The sequence below is a fragment of the Engystomops pustulosus genome, chromosome 3 (assembly GCF_040894005.1).
Source record: "Engystomops pustulosus chromosome 3, aEngPut4.maternal, whole genome shotgun sequence".
Lineage (NCBI taxonomy): Eukaryota > Metazoa > Chordata > Amphibia > Anura > Leptodactylidae > Engystomops > Engystomops pustulosus.
The window spans coordinates 212,235,939-212,251,537 of NC_092413.1; the positions used below are offsets into that span (position 1 = coordinate 212,235,939).

Genomic DNA, 15,599 nt, shown 5'->3' on the forward strand with positions numbered 1-15,599 from the left:
CAAACCCCCCCCAAAATTTGGAAATTCATCACCTAGTTTAAGGGGTTTCAGGAACTACCCTTGAAGAACAGACAATCGGTCCATCTAGATATCCTAGTAGGGAGTGTGTCACATCAGTAAAGCAAGGCCAACGCAGCGATAGTCCCTACACGCACCACAAGTAGTCACAGCCGTATGTAACGTCCACCAGGAGGCTGTACAGCCGACATATACCGAGGCGCTGTTCATCACTTTCACATAAACTGTGTTTTATGTCTATTATAAAACAATATAAAGGCCTCCTCCACCTCTGCCCCCATTGTGTAATACCCAGCACATCGACACACTGTAACAAACCCTCAGCTCACAACCTCGGAAAGATTAAAGGGATTGTCCACTGATTTACAATAAGCAGATGGGAAATTGGGGAAAGTTTCAGAGCTTTATTTTTATGTGTGTATATTAAAAATGGGGTTATTAAAAATGGACATGCCCTCCAAATAGGTGTCATTAGGAAAATAGTAACCTGGGCAGAAGAGCTCACAATCATGTGAGACTGATCACGTGATACTGTGACACTGACACACGTATAGTATCTACTTACAACATAATGTTTATACGGATATACGGGTGACTACCCTGCAGCAACATAAGTGTGAACATGCACAGCGTCACATATACAGAGGCGGGTTTGTGGTCTCCCGCTATGAGGAGCCGCAGAGGACTCCCTCAACACTCTGACACTCTCACCTTATGTCCTGAGAGCCGTCCACAGCCAGGAAACGGGAATGGACTACAAATCCCAACGTGCTCCGCGGCAGCCTGTACGTCACTTCCTGTGTCCCGCCTCCGTGCGCCACCCCCGGGAAAAAGAGCTGCGATTGGGTTCCGCCTGACACACCCACCCCGGGTATAAATAACACGTGACGCACGGGCAGGGTCTGTGTATATAGGATGCAAGCACTGGACGTGCTCCTGGATATACATTTTAAGGAGTGCAAAGTATATTTTTGCAAAAATGCTAAATTGCAGTTAGTTGTTATCTTGATGAATGCAAAATTTGGGGCGGGGCTCTATTGTGATTGCAAAAAGTGGCAGCTCTGCACTGATAATCTTAGTTGTGCAATATAATAGTAAAAACTTTGCCTTAAAGGAAACCTACCACTTAAAAGTGGTAGGTTTAAACACATATACATGGCACCAGCTCAGTGTGAGCTGGTGCCAGAGCATATTTTTGTTAAGGGAACAAAGCCCCTATCTTAGAATTATAAGTTATATTAACTTATAACTCGGCGCACCGCACTTGGGCTCGGCGCACCATGTGCGCGCCCGTGTGTGCGCCGGATTCTGAAGTGCAGGAGAGCCGGTGACGTCACCGAGCTCTCCGGCACACGCGCGCCTGCGCAACTTAGCACGGCCTGTTTCCCCGTGCTAAGTTGCGCAGGCGCGCGTGTGCCAGAGAGCTCGGTGACGTCACCAGCTCTCCTGCACTTCAGAATCTGGCGCATGCACGGGCGTGCGCATGGTGCGCCAAGCCCAAGTGCGGTGCGCCGAGTTATAAGTTAATATAACTTATAATTCTAAGATAGGGGCTTTGTTCCCTTAACAAAAATATGCTCTGGCACCAGCTCATGTATATGGGCCCTGGGCTGGAATCACTTTCTACATCTGGTCCTAGAATCAGCTTCTTGTAGAATTGAGGATGTGTCTTCTTCCTGCTTTCAATCTGTGGCTTCAGGACCTTTGGGGGCCAACCGCCTATATTATAATCCACTACCGGTCACACGTCGCCCACTCCCAGCACCAATTACAAGACCCAAAGACAAATAAGATAAATAACATTTATACAGTATTTTCCAGAATTCCAAAGAACTCAAAGGACTTGAAAAATAATTTTAGCAAATTTGTTCTATAAAATACATTTTTCAAACACATATCTGTACCTCAAATACATTGCACAGGGGAATTACTTTAATTGGATTTTGGCAATTCTGGTAATCTCACTTTATTTGTATAAATGGAAGTAAGAAGACTGATGAGGAAAAATAGGTCCAAAGTTGATGGTGGGGTTGCTGAATTTGTTACTCTTCTTATTGGAGACCATGGCCCGTTTTTGTCATTTGTCCATTTTGTTGTGTTGTACAAGGAAGGTGGGTGTAGAAGTCTTCAAAATATCTGGTAGGTTAGAGATAGAAACTAAACTAAGAGGAAAGGGTCATAGGTCTTAAGATCCTTAGCAAACAAAAGATGCGGTAGGGGAAGGCCCCCTGAATTTCTTCTTTAGTGGCCATTATGTAATGGTCCTTTACATAACCAGTCCTGTACATACTGTATTAGACTGTCCATAACTCTAGTTGATTCTGCTGGAATCTCCTGATCATGACCTTCCCATCCTCAGGATAGTTTGACCACTGCGACTTCCTGAAGGCATGTAAACAGTGGTCTACAAGTGGCTCCAAGTCCTTCACGTGAATGAAGTTGTGTTAGAAATGATTAATAGTGGATGTCCTACAAACGTAAATTTAGTGCAGGCCAGTCATTTGCATCAACGTTACACTCTCACGAGGCACTAAGACCTAGTGATCTTTACAGGAAGTCCATTGGATAGGAGATAGGTGTCTATAGTTGGAAAACCCAAATAAAGGGGTCCTTTCACCAGCTCACACAAGTGGTGATGAACATACCAAAATGTAGCGGCTGTTTCACAGATTCTGGGGCAGTTTAAATGTTCTTTCTAGCCTCCACAGTTGCTAAGATATCAGTCTCAGTATCTGATCATTATAGTCCTATCTAGCGTGGAGCAGAGGAAGAAAGGACGTGTGTTGTGCTCTCTAACACCGAGCTACTTTGCTTCAGCACCTCCTCTCTGACAGTGGACATCACCACACATGTGAGGTGGTGAAAGGACCTGTTGAAGTCCCCCCCAATTTTTTTTTCCAAGGGATATCCTGCACTCATGATGTGAGCTGTGATAGCAAAAGGTAACTAGTTGTTTCCTAATTGAGTGTTTTTTGACATTAGTTACGAGGAATTGCACAAATCCTGTATGTCACCGGAGGGGTCGTCAGACCAACTGAAGGGATGAGCCGTAGCTTTTCACCAGGAGGTGCTTTAAGCGTGAAGTTTTGTAGCAAGGCCGTGAAGAATAGAAAGAGCTCCATTTTAGCCAGACTCTCCCCAGCACAACTTCTTTTACCTGATAAAGGAAGAGGACATCATTTTAAGTCATCAAATATTAGAGCTTTAGAGACTTTTAAGGTTAATTATAGAGTAACTGCTACAGGAACGTTCCCCAAGTTCTTAAAGGAAACCTACCACTTGAAGTGGCAGGTTTCCAATGGCAATACCGAGCACCAGCTCAGGGTGAGCTGGTGCCGGCGCTTATTTTTGTTCGTGTTTTAAACCGCGGTATCGCGGTTTAAAACACTTTTTAAACTTTTTAAACTTTATAGAGCTTACCGTGCGCGCGGCTACATAGGAAGTGAAGGAGAGCCGCGCGCATGGTAAGCGACGAGCGCGTACCTACCTGCGCCGGCTATAAAGTTTAAAAAGTGTTTTAAACCGCGATACCGCGGTTTAAAACACTAACAAAAATAAGCGCCGGCACCAGCTCACCCAGAGCTGGTGCTCGGTATTGCCATCGGAAACCTGCCACTTCAAGTGGTAGGTTTCCTTTAAAGGAAATCTACCATCAAAAATCCATTATGATTAACCAAGGGCATTACTCATACATCTAGGCACGTGACTATGTTAAGCTTCTTGTATTTGTTATCCTTGGACTCTTCCTTCTAAAATCAACTTTTAAAATTATACTCATGAGTGTGTCACCAGAGCCCCTCCTTGCAGCTGCTTCATAAGCAGCCACAGTCACGGTGCCTGGATCTGTGAATAAGTGTCCCTGGTTTAGCAGGATGGATTTTGATGGTCGATTTCCTTTAAAGATTCCTCAGATAAGGGGGGAACCAACATGGTGGTAGATAACCACTTTCATCGAGGGTTATCTCTCCAATAGGATGTTACATCCATTCTTTGACTAAACAACCTTCCATCATGGCGGAAAAGAACAAAAAAAAATTATATCATCAACTATAGGAAGTAACGAATCAACTACAACTAAACTTTGTTATAAAACATTGGTCAAAAACCATCTTTGATTGATGGGCTTCATATGGCCCTTTCAGTCTGATGATTGGAAAGTGTTCAGGGACTTGGATCTTCACTGGTGAATATTTAAGAATATTTTTTTTTTTGTGAGTGTTGAATGTTGCCGGATGACTCCAATGATGGTTATAAAAACATAAAAAAGTGTATTTTTCAGAACCGACCCGAGCACTTCATCTGGTTTCTTAAGAATAAACTATTAATATAATGTCACATAAACCCCTTGAATATATTTGGTTTTCCCAAGGACACATATTTTACACTTTCGATCTTTGTCAGTTTGAAGGTAGTTGAGATTCACTTACCTAGTGAAAATGGTATGAACGCCTCATTTTTCACAAAATTTCCTTTGGAATCCAAAAAATGTTGGGGGTAAAATTCTTCAGGTCTCTCAAAGTAATTCTTGTCCCGTAAGACTGATGCCAGTAGTGGAATAATATATGTTCCCTAAATAGAAATATCATTACCGGTAGTACTTTTTGGAAACATTTGGAAACCCATTATGTAAAATGGTTTCTATCTTCTGCCAAGCCATCTCCCGTCATGTCTCGGCACATGGACATCTTAGAGGTTGTTAAACCCCTCTCTGAACTAGATGGGAATTGGATGCTCCTGCTCTGGTGGTCTCTTCCCCATGCTGGGGTTTTCGGTTTTTGTGAAAGTTGTGGAAAGAGCTGAAGGTTGCAAGAGTGGTCTCCTCTTCTCTAAAATTACCAAGATATTTAGCTGATATCTTGAGTCTTGTAGGCAGAATCTGACCCTGAGTATATCACTAAACCATGCCTTGAGTCTTTGGCCAAACCAGATCTGTGGCAATATTTTGACATTTATCTGATAGGATACTCTTGATACCCCACCCAGTGGTGAGATGCAGCCAATATACACAGACTAGTGGTTAAAATAAGACACAATGGGGGTCATTTACTAAGGGCCCGATTCGCGTTTCCCGACGTGTTACCCGAATATTTCCGATTTGCTGCGATTTTCCCTGTATTGGCCCAGGATTTTGGCACACGCGATCGGATTGTGGCGCATCGGCACTGGCATGCACGTGATGGAAATGGGGGGAGTGGCTGAACGAAAACCCGACGGATTCGGAAAGTGTTGCTTGGGACGCGCTTACCTTCACTTGGTCCGGCTCGGTGAAGTTGAGTGCGTTCAGATGCTTTTCAGCGCAGCAGCGCCACCTGGTGGACGGCGGAGGAACTACCTTGATGAATCCCGGCCGGACCCGAATCCACCGCAGAGAACGCGCCGCTGGATTGCGAACGGACCAGGTAAGTAAATTGAATTGTCCACCTGCTCTGTTGTTCTGAACCAAACCCTAATTTGGGGGGGGGCAGACATAACATTGCTTTGTGCCCCAGAAATGATTCACCTGGCCCGGCTCTTGGGATCCTGATTTTCAATAAGGAGATCCAGCTAGTGAATGGAATCTTATAGAAAGTATTCCATTCGAAAATATCTAGATCTCCTCCAGAAGGAAGAATTGCAGAAGACTAAACTGTTAGTCATCAGTGAGAGCATTATGCAAAAAAGAGGACATACTTAAAGGGAACCTACCACCACGATTCTACCTATAAAGGTAGATTGGGTGGTAGGTGGATGAATGGGACGCGAGGATAGCCCTTTTTTGGGCTAATCCTCACGTCCTGGCTATCTTTTAGAAAACTTTAATGTAAATGTAATGTAATATGTAAATTTTTCTAAGCTGCTACTGGGGCGTGGAGTAGCCGGACATGAGGCTACACGTCGCGGCTACTCCATGCCCCAGTAGCTTCTTTACTTCACCTACCATTTAAATTTACATATCCCAGCATTAAAGTTTTCTAAAAGCTAGCCGGGACGTGAGGATTAGCCCAAAATAGGGCTATCCTCACGTCCCATTCATCCACCTACCACCCGATCTACCTTTATAGGTAGAATCGTGGTGGTAGGTTCCCTTTAACCAACATCATGTTATCCTATTTCAAGTGATAAGGAAAGGTGGAATCAACCAGACCTTATTTCCAGTGTATCAATACAAGCTCTTCCTATAGATTTCTTTGGGATTCTAATTGTATATCTGTAGCACTTACTTTTGGAAGGAAGTAGCCTCTGAACATGACATCTTGCGTGGTAGCATGTGGGAGGTTAGTTGGGAGAATATTTGCAAACCTCTGGATCTCGTGGATGACGGCATCTGTATAGGGCATTTCCTTACGGTGTTTTACCAGAGGCACAGACGACCCGATAACTTTATCGATTTCTTTTTGAACATTCTCTGTTGTAAAGAAAGGCGTGACAATAAGATGCATGGTAAAATCTATTCTACGAGGACCAACTGTAGAAGCAGGCATCATAGGGTGTTGACCTTTCACCAGAACTGCCTATATTTATAGTCTTCACCTGACATAGTTGGAGGACATCTGTTTCACCCAATTATACTATTAATATTTTCACTTGGATTGTCCCAGCATGGAAGAGGATTGGCTGATACTAGAATCCCGTCTTAGTGAGAAGGTCCCATGATAGTTTCCATCAGTAAAACTATATGAGATTTGTTTTGCATTTGTTTTGTACTATTAATTAAAGTTTTTGTGTGCCATGCACCATGCTGTATAAATAACAAAAATATACAATGAATACCATCACCATAGACAAGAGGCATCCTCTACACCTAGAGGAGAGGAGGTTCTACCATCACCATAGACAGGGGGCATCCTCTACACCTAGAGGAGAGGAGGTTCTACCATCACCATAGACAGGGGGCATCCTCTACACCTAGAGGAGAGGTGGTGCTACCATCGCCATAGACAGGGGGCATCCTCTACATCTAGAGGAGAGGCAGTTCCACCATTACCATAGACAAGGGGCATCCTCTACACCTTGAGGAGAGGAGGTTCTTCTATCACCATAGATTGGGGGCATCCTCTACACCTAGAGGAGAGGTGGTTCTACCATCACCATAGACAGGGGACATCCTCTACACCTAGAGGAGAGGAGGTTCAACCACCACCATAAACACGGGGCATCCTCTACACCTAGAGGAGAGGCTTTTCTACCATCACCATATAGAGGGGGCATCCTCTACACCTAGAGGAGAGGAGGTTCTACCACCACCATATACAGGGGGCATCCTCTACACCTAGAGGAGAGGCTTTTCTACCATCAGCATAGACTGGGGGAATCCTCTATACCTAGAGGAGAGGTGGTTCTGCCATCACCACAGACAGGGGGCATCCTCTAAGCCTAGAGGAGAGGCTTTTCTACCATCACCATAGACAGGGAGCATCCTCTACACCTAGAGGAGAGGAGGTTCTACTATCACCATAGACAGGGGGCATCATCTACACCTAGAGGAGAGGAGGTTCTACCATCACCATAGACAGGGGGCATCCTCTACACCTAGAGGAGAGGAGGTTCTACCATCACCACAGACAGGGGGCATCCTCTACACCTAGAGGAGAGGCGGTTCCACCATCACCATAGACAGGGGGCATCCTCTAAGCCTAGAGGAGAGGCTTTTCTACCATCACCATAGACAGGGGGCATCCTCTATACCTAGAGGAGAGGCGGTTCTACCATCACCATAGACAGGGGGCATCCTCTACACCTAGAGGAGAGGCAGTTCCACCATCACCATAGACAAGGGGCATCCTCTACACCTAGAGAGAAGGAGGTTCTACCATCACCATAGACAGGGGGCATCCTCTACAACTATAGGAGAGGTGGTTCTACCATCACCATAGACAGGGGGCATCCTCTATACCTAGAGGAGAGGAGGTTCTATCATCACCATAGACAGGGGGCATCCTCTAAACCTAGAAGAGGGGAGGTTCTACCATCACCATAGACAGGGGCATCCTCTACACCTAGAAGAGGGGAGGTTCTACCATCACCATAGACAGGGGGCATCCTCTACACCTAAAGGAGAGGCTTTTCTACCATCACCATATACAGGGGGCATCCTCTACACCTAGAGGAGAGGCTTTTCTACCATCACCATATACAGGGGGCATCCACTACACCTAGAGGAGAGGGGGTTCTACCATCACCATAGACAGGGGGCATCCTCTACACCTAGAGGAGAGGTGGTTCTACTATCACCATAGACAGGGAGCATCCTCTACACCTAGAGGAGAGGAGGTTCTACCATCACCATAGACAGGGAGCATCCTCTACACCTAGAGGAGAGGAGGTTCTACCATCACCATAGACAGGGGGCATCCTCTACACCTAGGGGAGAGGCAGTTCTACCATTACCATACACAAGGGGCATCCTCTGCACCTAGAGAAGAGGTTTTTCTACCTTCACTATAGATTCTGGTGGTCACAAGACCCACTTCATCCAAAATATGGCCTCCTCAGAGCAATGGACAACACAGGAAGGGACATCCCAAGGTAAATGGAAGCAACATACATTGGTCTAAGGAGGCCATTCACTGGATGAAGCAGGCCTGTGCCCGACCCCACGTGGGGGCATGTTTGAGAAACTGAAGTTCTTTGATGCAACTTAAAATCTTATTCACACTGTAAGCAAAAAAAACGTGGAATAAAGTGAGCTCTGCTGTTGAATGCAAATATGTGTCTATCAACTGCGGAAAGGTGCCAGGTATTGACGGGTCTTGTCTTCCTCAAGTATTTCTCTTGCTCAGGCTGAGGGTCATTGTATGTATTCATTTAATCAGTGTTTTATTAAAATTAATATATGATCCATAAAACTTACTTTGGATCTGTGGGTACTTCATCATTAGCAGGACTCCCCATCTTAAAGTAGTATTGGTGGTCTCCATCCCAGCGCTAAATAAGTCTGTTACCAGTAGTGTCAGGTTATCATTGTGGAAATACATGTCAGGGCTAGGTTTCTCCTGTAAGATGAGAATCACAAGGCTAAGAGGTTACGTTGATACGAAATGTGACTTGTGTGTCAGAACCCTCTGAATGGATTCTGGCTGTAGTATTCTGAGCTTGTTAAGTTTCTTTGCTATTGATATGATTGATAGCTGCCTGGCAGAGTTGATTATCTTGGCTAATCTGGGTGTGTGTTTTGTGGAAAGCTGGGTAGTTTCATCTTGCTTCTAAGATGGCGGTGTTCAGATGTGGGTTGTTTGATGGATAGCTGAGTCAATTATCTGTCAGGGCGGTGTCCACAAACACAATAAATATCCAATCCTCGGTTCATTCATGGCTGGTTATACTTTCTCCTGTGATTTGTACTACTTGTCTGTTTGTGTTTTCCTGGACTTGTTCCCTGAAATATGTTCCTGAGCCTGTTCCCCCGATTCTCTTGTGTATGTAAATCTGTATGTCTATTTATTCATTTTCCTTCTGCTATGAGCACACATTGAGAGTAGGTATTGTCGACAAGTACACCCTTACCACTAGGGTTTTTCTTGTACTTTTTCTTGTAGTTTGCGAGGCTTTTAGGTAGGGAATTGGGGTTGTGGGGTTTAGCGCCTGCAACCCTTTCTCCACCTTCACACTGTGATGTTAATCTATGTGACCCACTACAGCATGAAAACAGATATTGTATAGTACAAATGAGTTGGGGCTTTAGAGCCACATATCTTTCATCTTCTCAATGTCAATTCCAATATTTGAAGCAATAGTTTCAAGTGACATTTGTACATGTATCAATGGACCCCCACACCCAAAATGGTTTGGCACTCTGGTTAAATGACTAGCAAACTCTGAAGCAAGAGAATTATGAGAAGTACCTCTTGTTGCTTCACCAGGAAGGCCTCGATGAGGTTTCTCTGGTCGTTGGCATCCAGCTTTTTCTTGTAGTTTGTGAAGGTCTCTGTGACATATCTGGTGAGCTCATCTGCGTTCTTGTAAATGCTGTTGTGACTTCCTGGAAGCCAACGTATGATGGATGGAAAAGCATTGTACAGCTACGAAGGATTCGAAATAAGACTGCATTATTGCATTGAAGCCCAAATTATCTAGATAAGCGTCCTCTTAGCTCTTTTTAAAAGTCTTTTTGATCAAAGAGTCTCGTAATTATATGCTAGTCACCAATTAGAGCAACAAAGCCTTTTTTTTTTACATTGGATGACCCCAATAATCTCTTAATTTCATGGACAGTCTATTCATTTCTATGCATTTTGGACTGAAACAGCAGAGTTCCTGAAGGATTCTTTGGTGTACCCAGGTTCTAACCAAATATTATAGCGCAGAAGACCTGCGACTAGAAGACTTGGCAACTAGGGTCTATTTTCTATGACTTGAATGGGTGGTGAGCCCCCAGAAACACTTGTTGCTGGATTTTCCCCCAGATGACAGCTGATCTCTAGTGTGGGGGGGGGGGGGGGGAGGGGAGGAGGGGTCCTAGTATCTGTTATAATCTTTTTAAAAGGGATGAACCATTTCATGTAGATGTCACATTTCATCTTTTTGGTGCAGGGATTCCTGGGAAAAAGACCTGTCATAGGCAGAGGAGGCCATGGTCATGTGACCTTTAAAGACAAGTAGACATAAGTAAGTTCTGGACAATAGGTTGTGCTCAGTGTTTTTTTGCAAGTGCTACTCTCAAGGGCATGATCTTAAAATTACTCTGTTTGACCTTTAACCCCTCTACTACATTGGTACATGGTGACCAGGTTACTACCTCATCATGGTGGAGGTGACAGCTTACTCAAATCAAGAAATGACATCAGAGAACAGGCAGGGAGCAGTCAGAAGCTAGAGGAGGTCAGAAAGTTGGAGGTCGGACCAAGCCATCGGCACAGATTCATATTGAGGATTAAATGAGGACAAAGGGCAAGCCAGATGTCAGAAGACAGGAGAAGTGTTGAGCAGATCCAGACCCCAAGGTCGAGTTGGGATTTGGAAAGTTCTGACCTGGAAATGCACCATAAATAAAAAGTGATATTACTAGGGCTAGGGGCAAGATGCCAGCAGTCACTGCCCTGAAAAGTTACATCTATATATTTGTTCTGCTCTTGCTGCTGTAGAAATCAGTCTTCCTGCTCAGTCTGTCATAAATAAAAACAAATTTTAGGAGGAAGAGCTGGAGTCAATAGGTCTAGAGCAGCAGCCTGAACCATTATGAGTCAGGCTTGTGTATCAGACTATAATAGACCCTGGTCGGTATACAGAGAAGGCTTTTATAGACTTTGCTCCCTGCAGGAGAAGAAAGAAGCAAAAAAATGGAACAGAGAAATATTTCTCCATAATAAAATATATTATAACTATATTTTAATATAAAACATCAACTTACCATGACCATGGGGCTGCCTGCAAGCCGGAGGTTTTCATCAGATAGCTGAAGTAGCCTCCGAAGTGATGGATCTTCATAATCCAATCGATGACCAAGAACAATGGCCACAATAATATTCGCTACGGCTGCATTGAAGATATCGTTGTCAGGAAATTCTTCTCCTGGAAGTGAGAGACAAAATCAATAGTTTATATAATGAAGACTTTTTTTACCTCCAATATTAATTATGAAATCTAGATCTCATTGAGATTGCGGTGACTCATGTAATATTTTTACCTTTGAAGGAGCCGATGTGTTTAATCAAGTAACCACTTTCTTCATTAATTTTATCTTCAATCGTCTTCTTCCCCATTCCGAAGTCTCGGAGAGTTGAAAGGGTGAACCGCCTCATCACTTTCCAGTTCTCCCCATTGGAAAGAATAATACCTGTGCAGTTATTAGATAAGTCAACACGTTTGTGGACTCTTGGTTTAGATAGAGTTTGAATTTAATTAACCCTGCCTAAAATCCCACCATTTTTTTAGTAGGATCAGTCAAAAATGGTCATCGTAAACGGTGGATTACGGTAGATTGTTCTTGGCTCTCCTTCTACCAGAAGATCAGGGACATTTTTTAAATGGGTGGTCTAATTAGTTAGAATTCCTTTCACACTGGAGAAGCCTCCTGCAAACAGATTCCCAAGGCAAGGCAAGGCCAAACATATAAATGGCTGTCCATGTGCTACATGGACAGTTTAAAGGGAATCAAAATCCAGCCTGATAAACCAGGGGTACCAACTCATAGATCCAGCCACTCTGTCCACACGTGGTCAGGGAAATGAAGGATCGGGTATGAATATTATCATCACCCAATACTTTTGTTCTCAGCTGAGATGAGCCTTTACCAGAGATGTCTGCAAGTGACTTACTATCCAGAACACATGGATGTTTAGCCTACTCAAGCATGTCTACATATATGGGGGTTCATCAGGCATAGCCGCCATGTGAGTATTTGGCCAACCACTATGAAAAGGGAATAGATACTTTTTGACTGTTAAATGCAGCCAAATCCTGACTGCTACTGTAGTGTATCAAAAAGTTTATTGATGGCTCCTGAATGGCCTTGACCTAACAGTCAATTTATCAAAATATCTAACGACTAAGGGTTTCATAAAAATAGTAGTTTATATAAATCTAGTCTAATGGTTGATCCAATTTTGGTGGTAGATTATTACAAAAAGTTTCTTCTCAAAGCAGCCAACTTACAGACCATGACTTCTCATAGACGTATTCATGGTTCTTACCATGTCCTTTTCTTATCTCTTCGAAAGCCGGCCAACAGGGTCTCCCAGAAAACTCTTCAGCGTAGTTGACAAGAGCATCTTTAACAGTTTCGTAGCCACTGAGGACGACCATTTCCTGTGCCCCTATCCGTAAGGTGAAGACCGAGCCATATTTTTCAGCAAACTGCAAGATATGTCCACATTATGTAAATACGGAAAAGCAAACTAAAATGTTTTTTAATAGGCCGGTTTCACATGACCATATGGAGTCTGAAAAACACAGACCATCTGGCTAGGGGTGTGCAAACCAAACTAACTGCATCGTAACTCTCTATGAGTTCTGGAAAAACTAGAGCTGTGGGTGATCCAAGAAATGGGCCTGGACTTGGTTGAGTTTTCTCATAAATTTTTTTTTTTAAATTTGGGCTTTACCTTTTGAAAAGATTTATACGGTTTCTTCATGTCTATACTGAACATATTTCCAAAAAAGGGCAATGACCGTGGGCCTGGTGGAAACTGGGTCCGATTGTGCTTTTTGCTTTCGTAGAAAGATTTGACCAAAATCAAGAAAATAATCGACAGGAGAATTGTAACTGGATCCAGGGCCACCATGTCTGTAGAATCTGTAAGGGAGAGCCACAATAGAAATATAGTGCTTCAGTATGGAACTTTATCTGTACCAGTCATGCATAGTAAAAGTTTGTGTAAATAGGACAAACCTTCAACATAATGGGGGTCATTTACTAAGGGCCGATTCACGGTTTCCCGACGTGTTACCCGGATATTTCTGATTTGCGCCGATTTCCACTGAATTGCCTGGGGACTTTGGCGCACGCGATCGGATTGTGGCGCATCGGCGCCGACATGCACGCAACAGAAATCGGGGGGCGTGGCCGAACGAAAACCCGACGGATTCGGAAAAACCGCCACATTTAAAAAAAAAATGTGTCGCGAAAATTGCACTTACCTTCACTCAGCCCGGCTCGGTGTATTCCAATGCGTGCCGATGCTCTTCAGCGCAGCAGCGCTGGTGGACGTCGGAGGAACTACCTTAATAAATCCCGGCCGGACCCGAATCCACCACCGCTGGATCGCGAATGGGCCGGGTAAGTAAATCTACCCCAATGGGGCACATTTACTTACACGTCCGGAGGAGTTCACAAAGTACATATTGTCCAACGAGAATGCACCCTGGATATCGTGCGACTGATATCCTGCATGTGTCGCTTCCCCGCTCTGACGGCCCCGCCCCCAGATTTCTGTTGCATGAAAGCCAGCGCAGCTGCACCAGAAATCCAATCACACACGACACAATCCCCAGTTAAATACCTGTCACAGCGAATCCCAAAAACTTAGTAAATAAGCCCCAATGGGTGTTTGTAAAACTCAAAAATGCCCCCTAAATCCCCACATCAATAGCAATATAGATCCTACTTTTGAAAGCAGAAAAATGACTTAGAGTAACTCCAATCAATGGTTTTTACAGCTGACACCACCCTTGACAAGCAGCCCTCTACACTATACAGGTAAGAAACACCCCTTGTAATGTAATGACCCAATGTAATGATGACTACATCTGCACAAAAATACACATTTCTAAATCAGTTCTATGGAGTCCCACTACCACTATCTCCAGTGACCACTCATGGATCAACTAAGACCAACATCCAGTAACCAAACAGTAAAAGAAATAGTACAATTCGGTCATCAATGTTTGGATGAAGTTCTAGGCCTTCTCTAATGAGAACTGCTCCAAACCCTCTGTGGTTTACTATAATGGCGTGGACTTTGTCTGTTGGAGATATACTATGTAAGAAGTTTGTCTAGACTACGGTATTGATGACCTCTTGATGACAACTCTTGTATTCAGCTTATCGATACGACATAGGATAACGCTTGTTACTCTTGGTGGCGTCAATTTCGTCCCATTCACTTGACCTGAAGTATCTAATCTAGCTGATGGTTGGGGAATTGAAATTGGACTCTCACTTTTCTGATATTGAAGGTCTATGTTTACTTTCTGTATTTCTATAATACCCCAAAAGTTCAGCCCTCTGATTCTGAGTCATCTATACCGCCCAATTGAGGAGGAGACAATGGGACAAATTTACTTACCTGGTCCTGTCGCGATCCCAGATTCGGACGGTCCGACGAGGATGAAGTCCAGCGCGATTCATGAAGATCGTGCGCCCGAGTTCCTGCATGTGTCGCTTCCCCTCCGAGGTCCGCCAGAGTTCACATTCTTCTTCCCGGTGCATGTAAGTGAATGAGCCCCAATGACTGCACCCCTTGGCACATGGCTAAGGTGGGCCTTGCACATGTTACCCTACAAGTAATCCTAGCAATATAAAGATCTCCATCCAGGGTTTCCAATCATTTCCATGCCAGGCAGAGAAGTGCAGTGTGATGCACGTTACTTACTGTCTGAGGAGCTTCTTCAGGACAGGTCAGGTGTGATGCTTTCTATGATGAGTATTTTGATATATGGAGAAAGGAGGATATCCCTTCCAGATCCTATTGGTGGTGAATTATGTAGGACGCCTGAACAGTGATCTATGAGATACATGAGACTAGATAGGATTCAGTTAATCATTACACATTCAGCTAGCCTGTACAGTCTGCTGCAAAATGATAGTAAAAAGTGATATAAACACTGATAGAAAGTTAATGATCACACAGAGCCTCATGCAAATATGTATCAGAGGGCAATGTAAAAGTGAGTGCGTGATCTCATACACTTACAGAGTAGTTAAAGGGGGGTTCCAACATCTATTTATGAATGTATCCATAGAATATGTTATAAATATCAGATTTGGTAGGGGTTCAAAACTTGTGGCCAGCACCAGTTAGCTGCTACCTAGTTTCAGTTCAGATAATAATGGTGGAACAACAGCTCCATTCCTTGTGTAGTGGTAGGGCTGGGGTACTGCAGCTCAGCTCCAATACAAATAAATAGAAGCACAGATGCAGTAACACATTCGGACCACTACATGA

General features: G+C 43.9%; 2 protein-coding genes across 2 annotated transcripts in view; both read right to left on the reverse strand.

Moving 5' to 3' along the window:
* Positions 1-852, reverse strand: part of MMUT (methylmalonyl-CoA mutase) — a 47,777-nt gene extending 46,925 nt beyond the window's left edge. Inside the window, exon 1 of the mRNA XM_072143742.1 lies at positions 730-852. The gene's annotated coding sequence lies outside the window, so the exon portion shown is untranslated. The remainder of the gene's footprint in view (positions 1-729) is intronic.
* Positions 853-1,806: 954 nt separating this feature from the next.
* Positions 1,807-15,149, reverse strand: LOC140122653 (cytochrome P450 2K4-like). The gene is made up of 10 exons (XM_072143755.1): positions 15,027-15,149; positions 13,038-13,228; positions 12,627-12,789; positions 11,621-11,770; positions 11,345-11,505; positions 9,840-10,016; positions 8,849-8,990; positions 6,219-6,403; positions 4,446-4,587; positions 1,807-3,175 (listed from the first exon to the last, which is right to left on the reverse strand). Exons 2-10 carry the CDS (start codon positions 13,215-13,217, stop codon positions 2,997-2,999), a joined length of 1,479 nt encoding a protein of 492 aa, XP_071999856.1. The 5' UTR covers positions 13,218-13,228; positions 15,027-15,149; the 3' UTR covers positions 1,807-2,996.
* Between the last annotated feature and the right edge of the window lie 450 nt (positions 15,150-15,599).

What these genes read in the sequence shown, in the direction of transcription:
- LOC140122653 (XM_072143755.1), bottom strand. Translation starts at nt 13,217, where the DNA reads ATGGTGGCCCTGGATCCAGTTACAATTCTCCTGTCGATTATTTTCTTG. An exon ending in CGTATAAATCTTTTCAAAAG is followed by an intron (nt 12,790 to 13,037) that starts GTAAAGCCCAAA and finishes CATATCTTGCAG; the next exon opens with TTTGCTGAAAAATATGGCTC. An exon ending in TCCTGGTGAAGCAACAAGAG is followed by an intron (nt 8,991 to 9,839) that starts GTACTTCTCATA and finishes CTCATCTTACAG; the next exon opens with GAGAAACCTAGCCCTGACAT.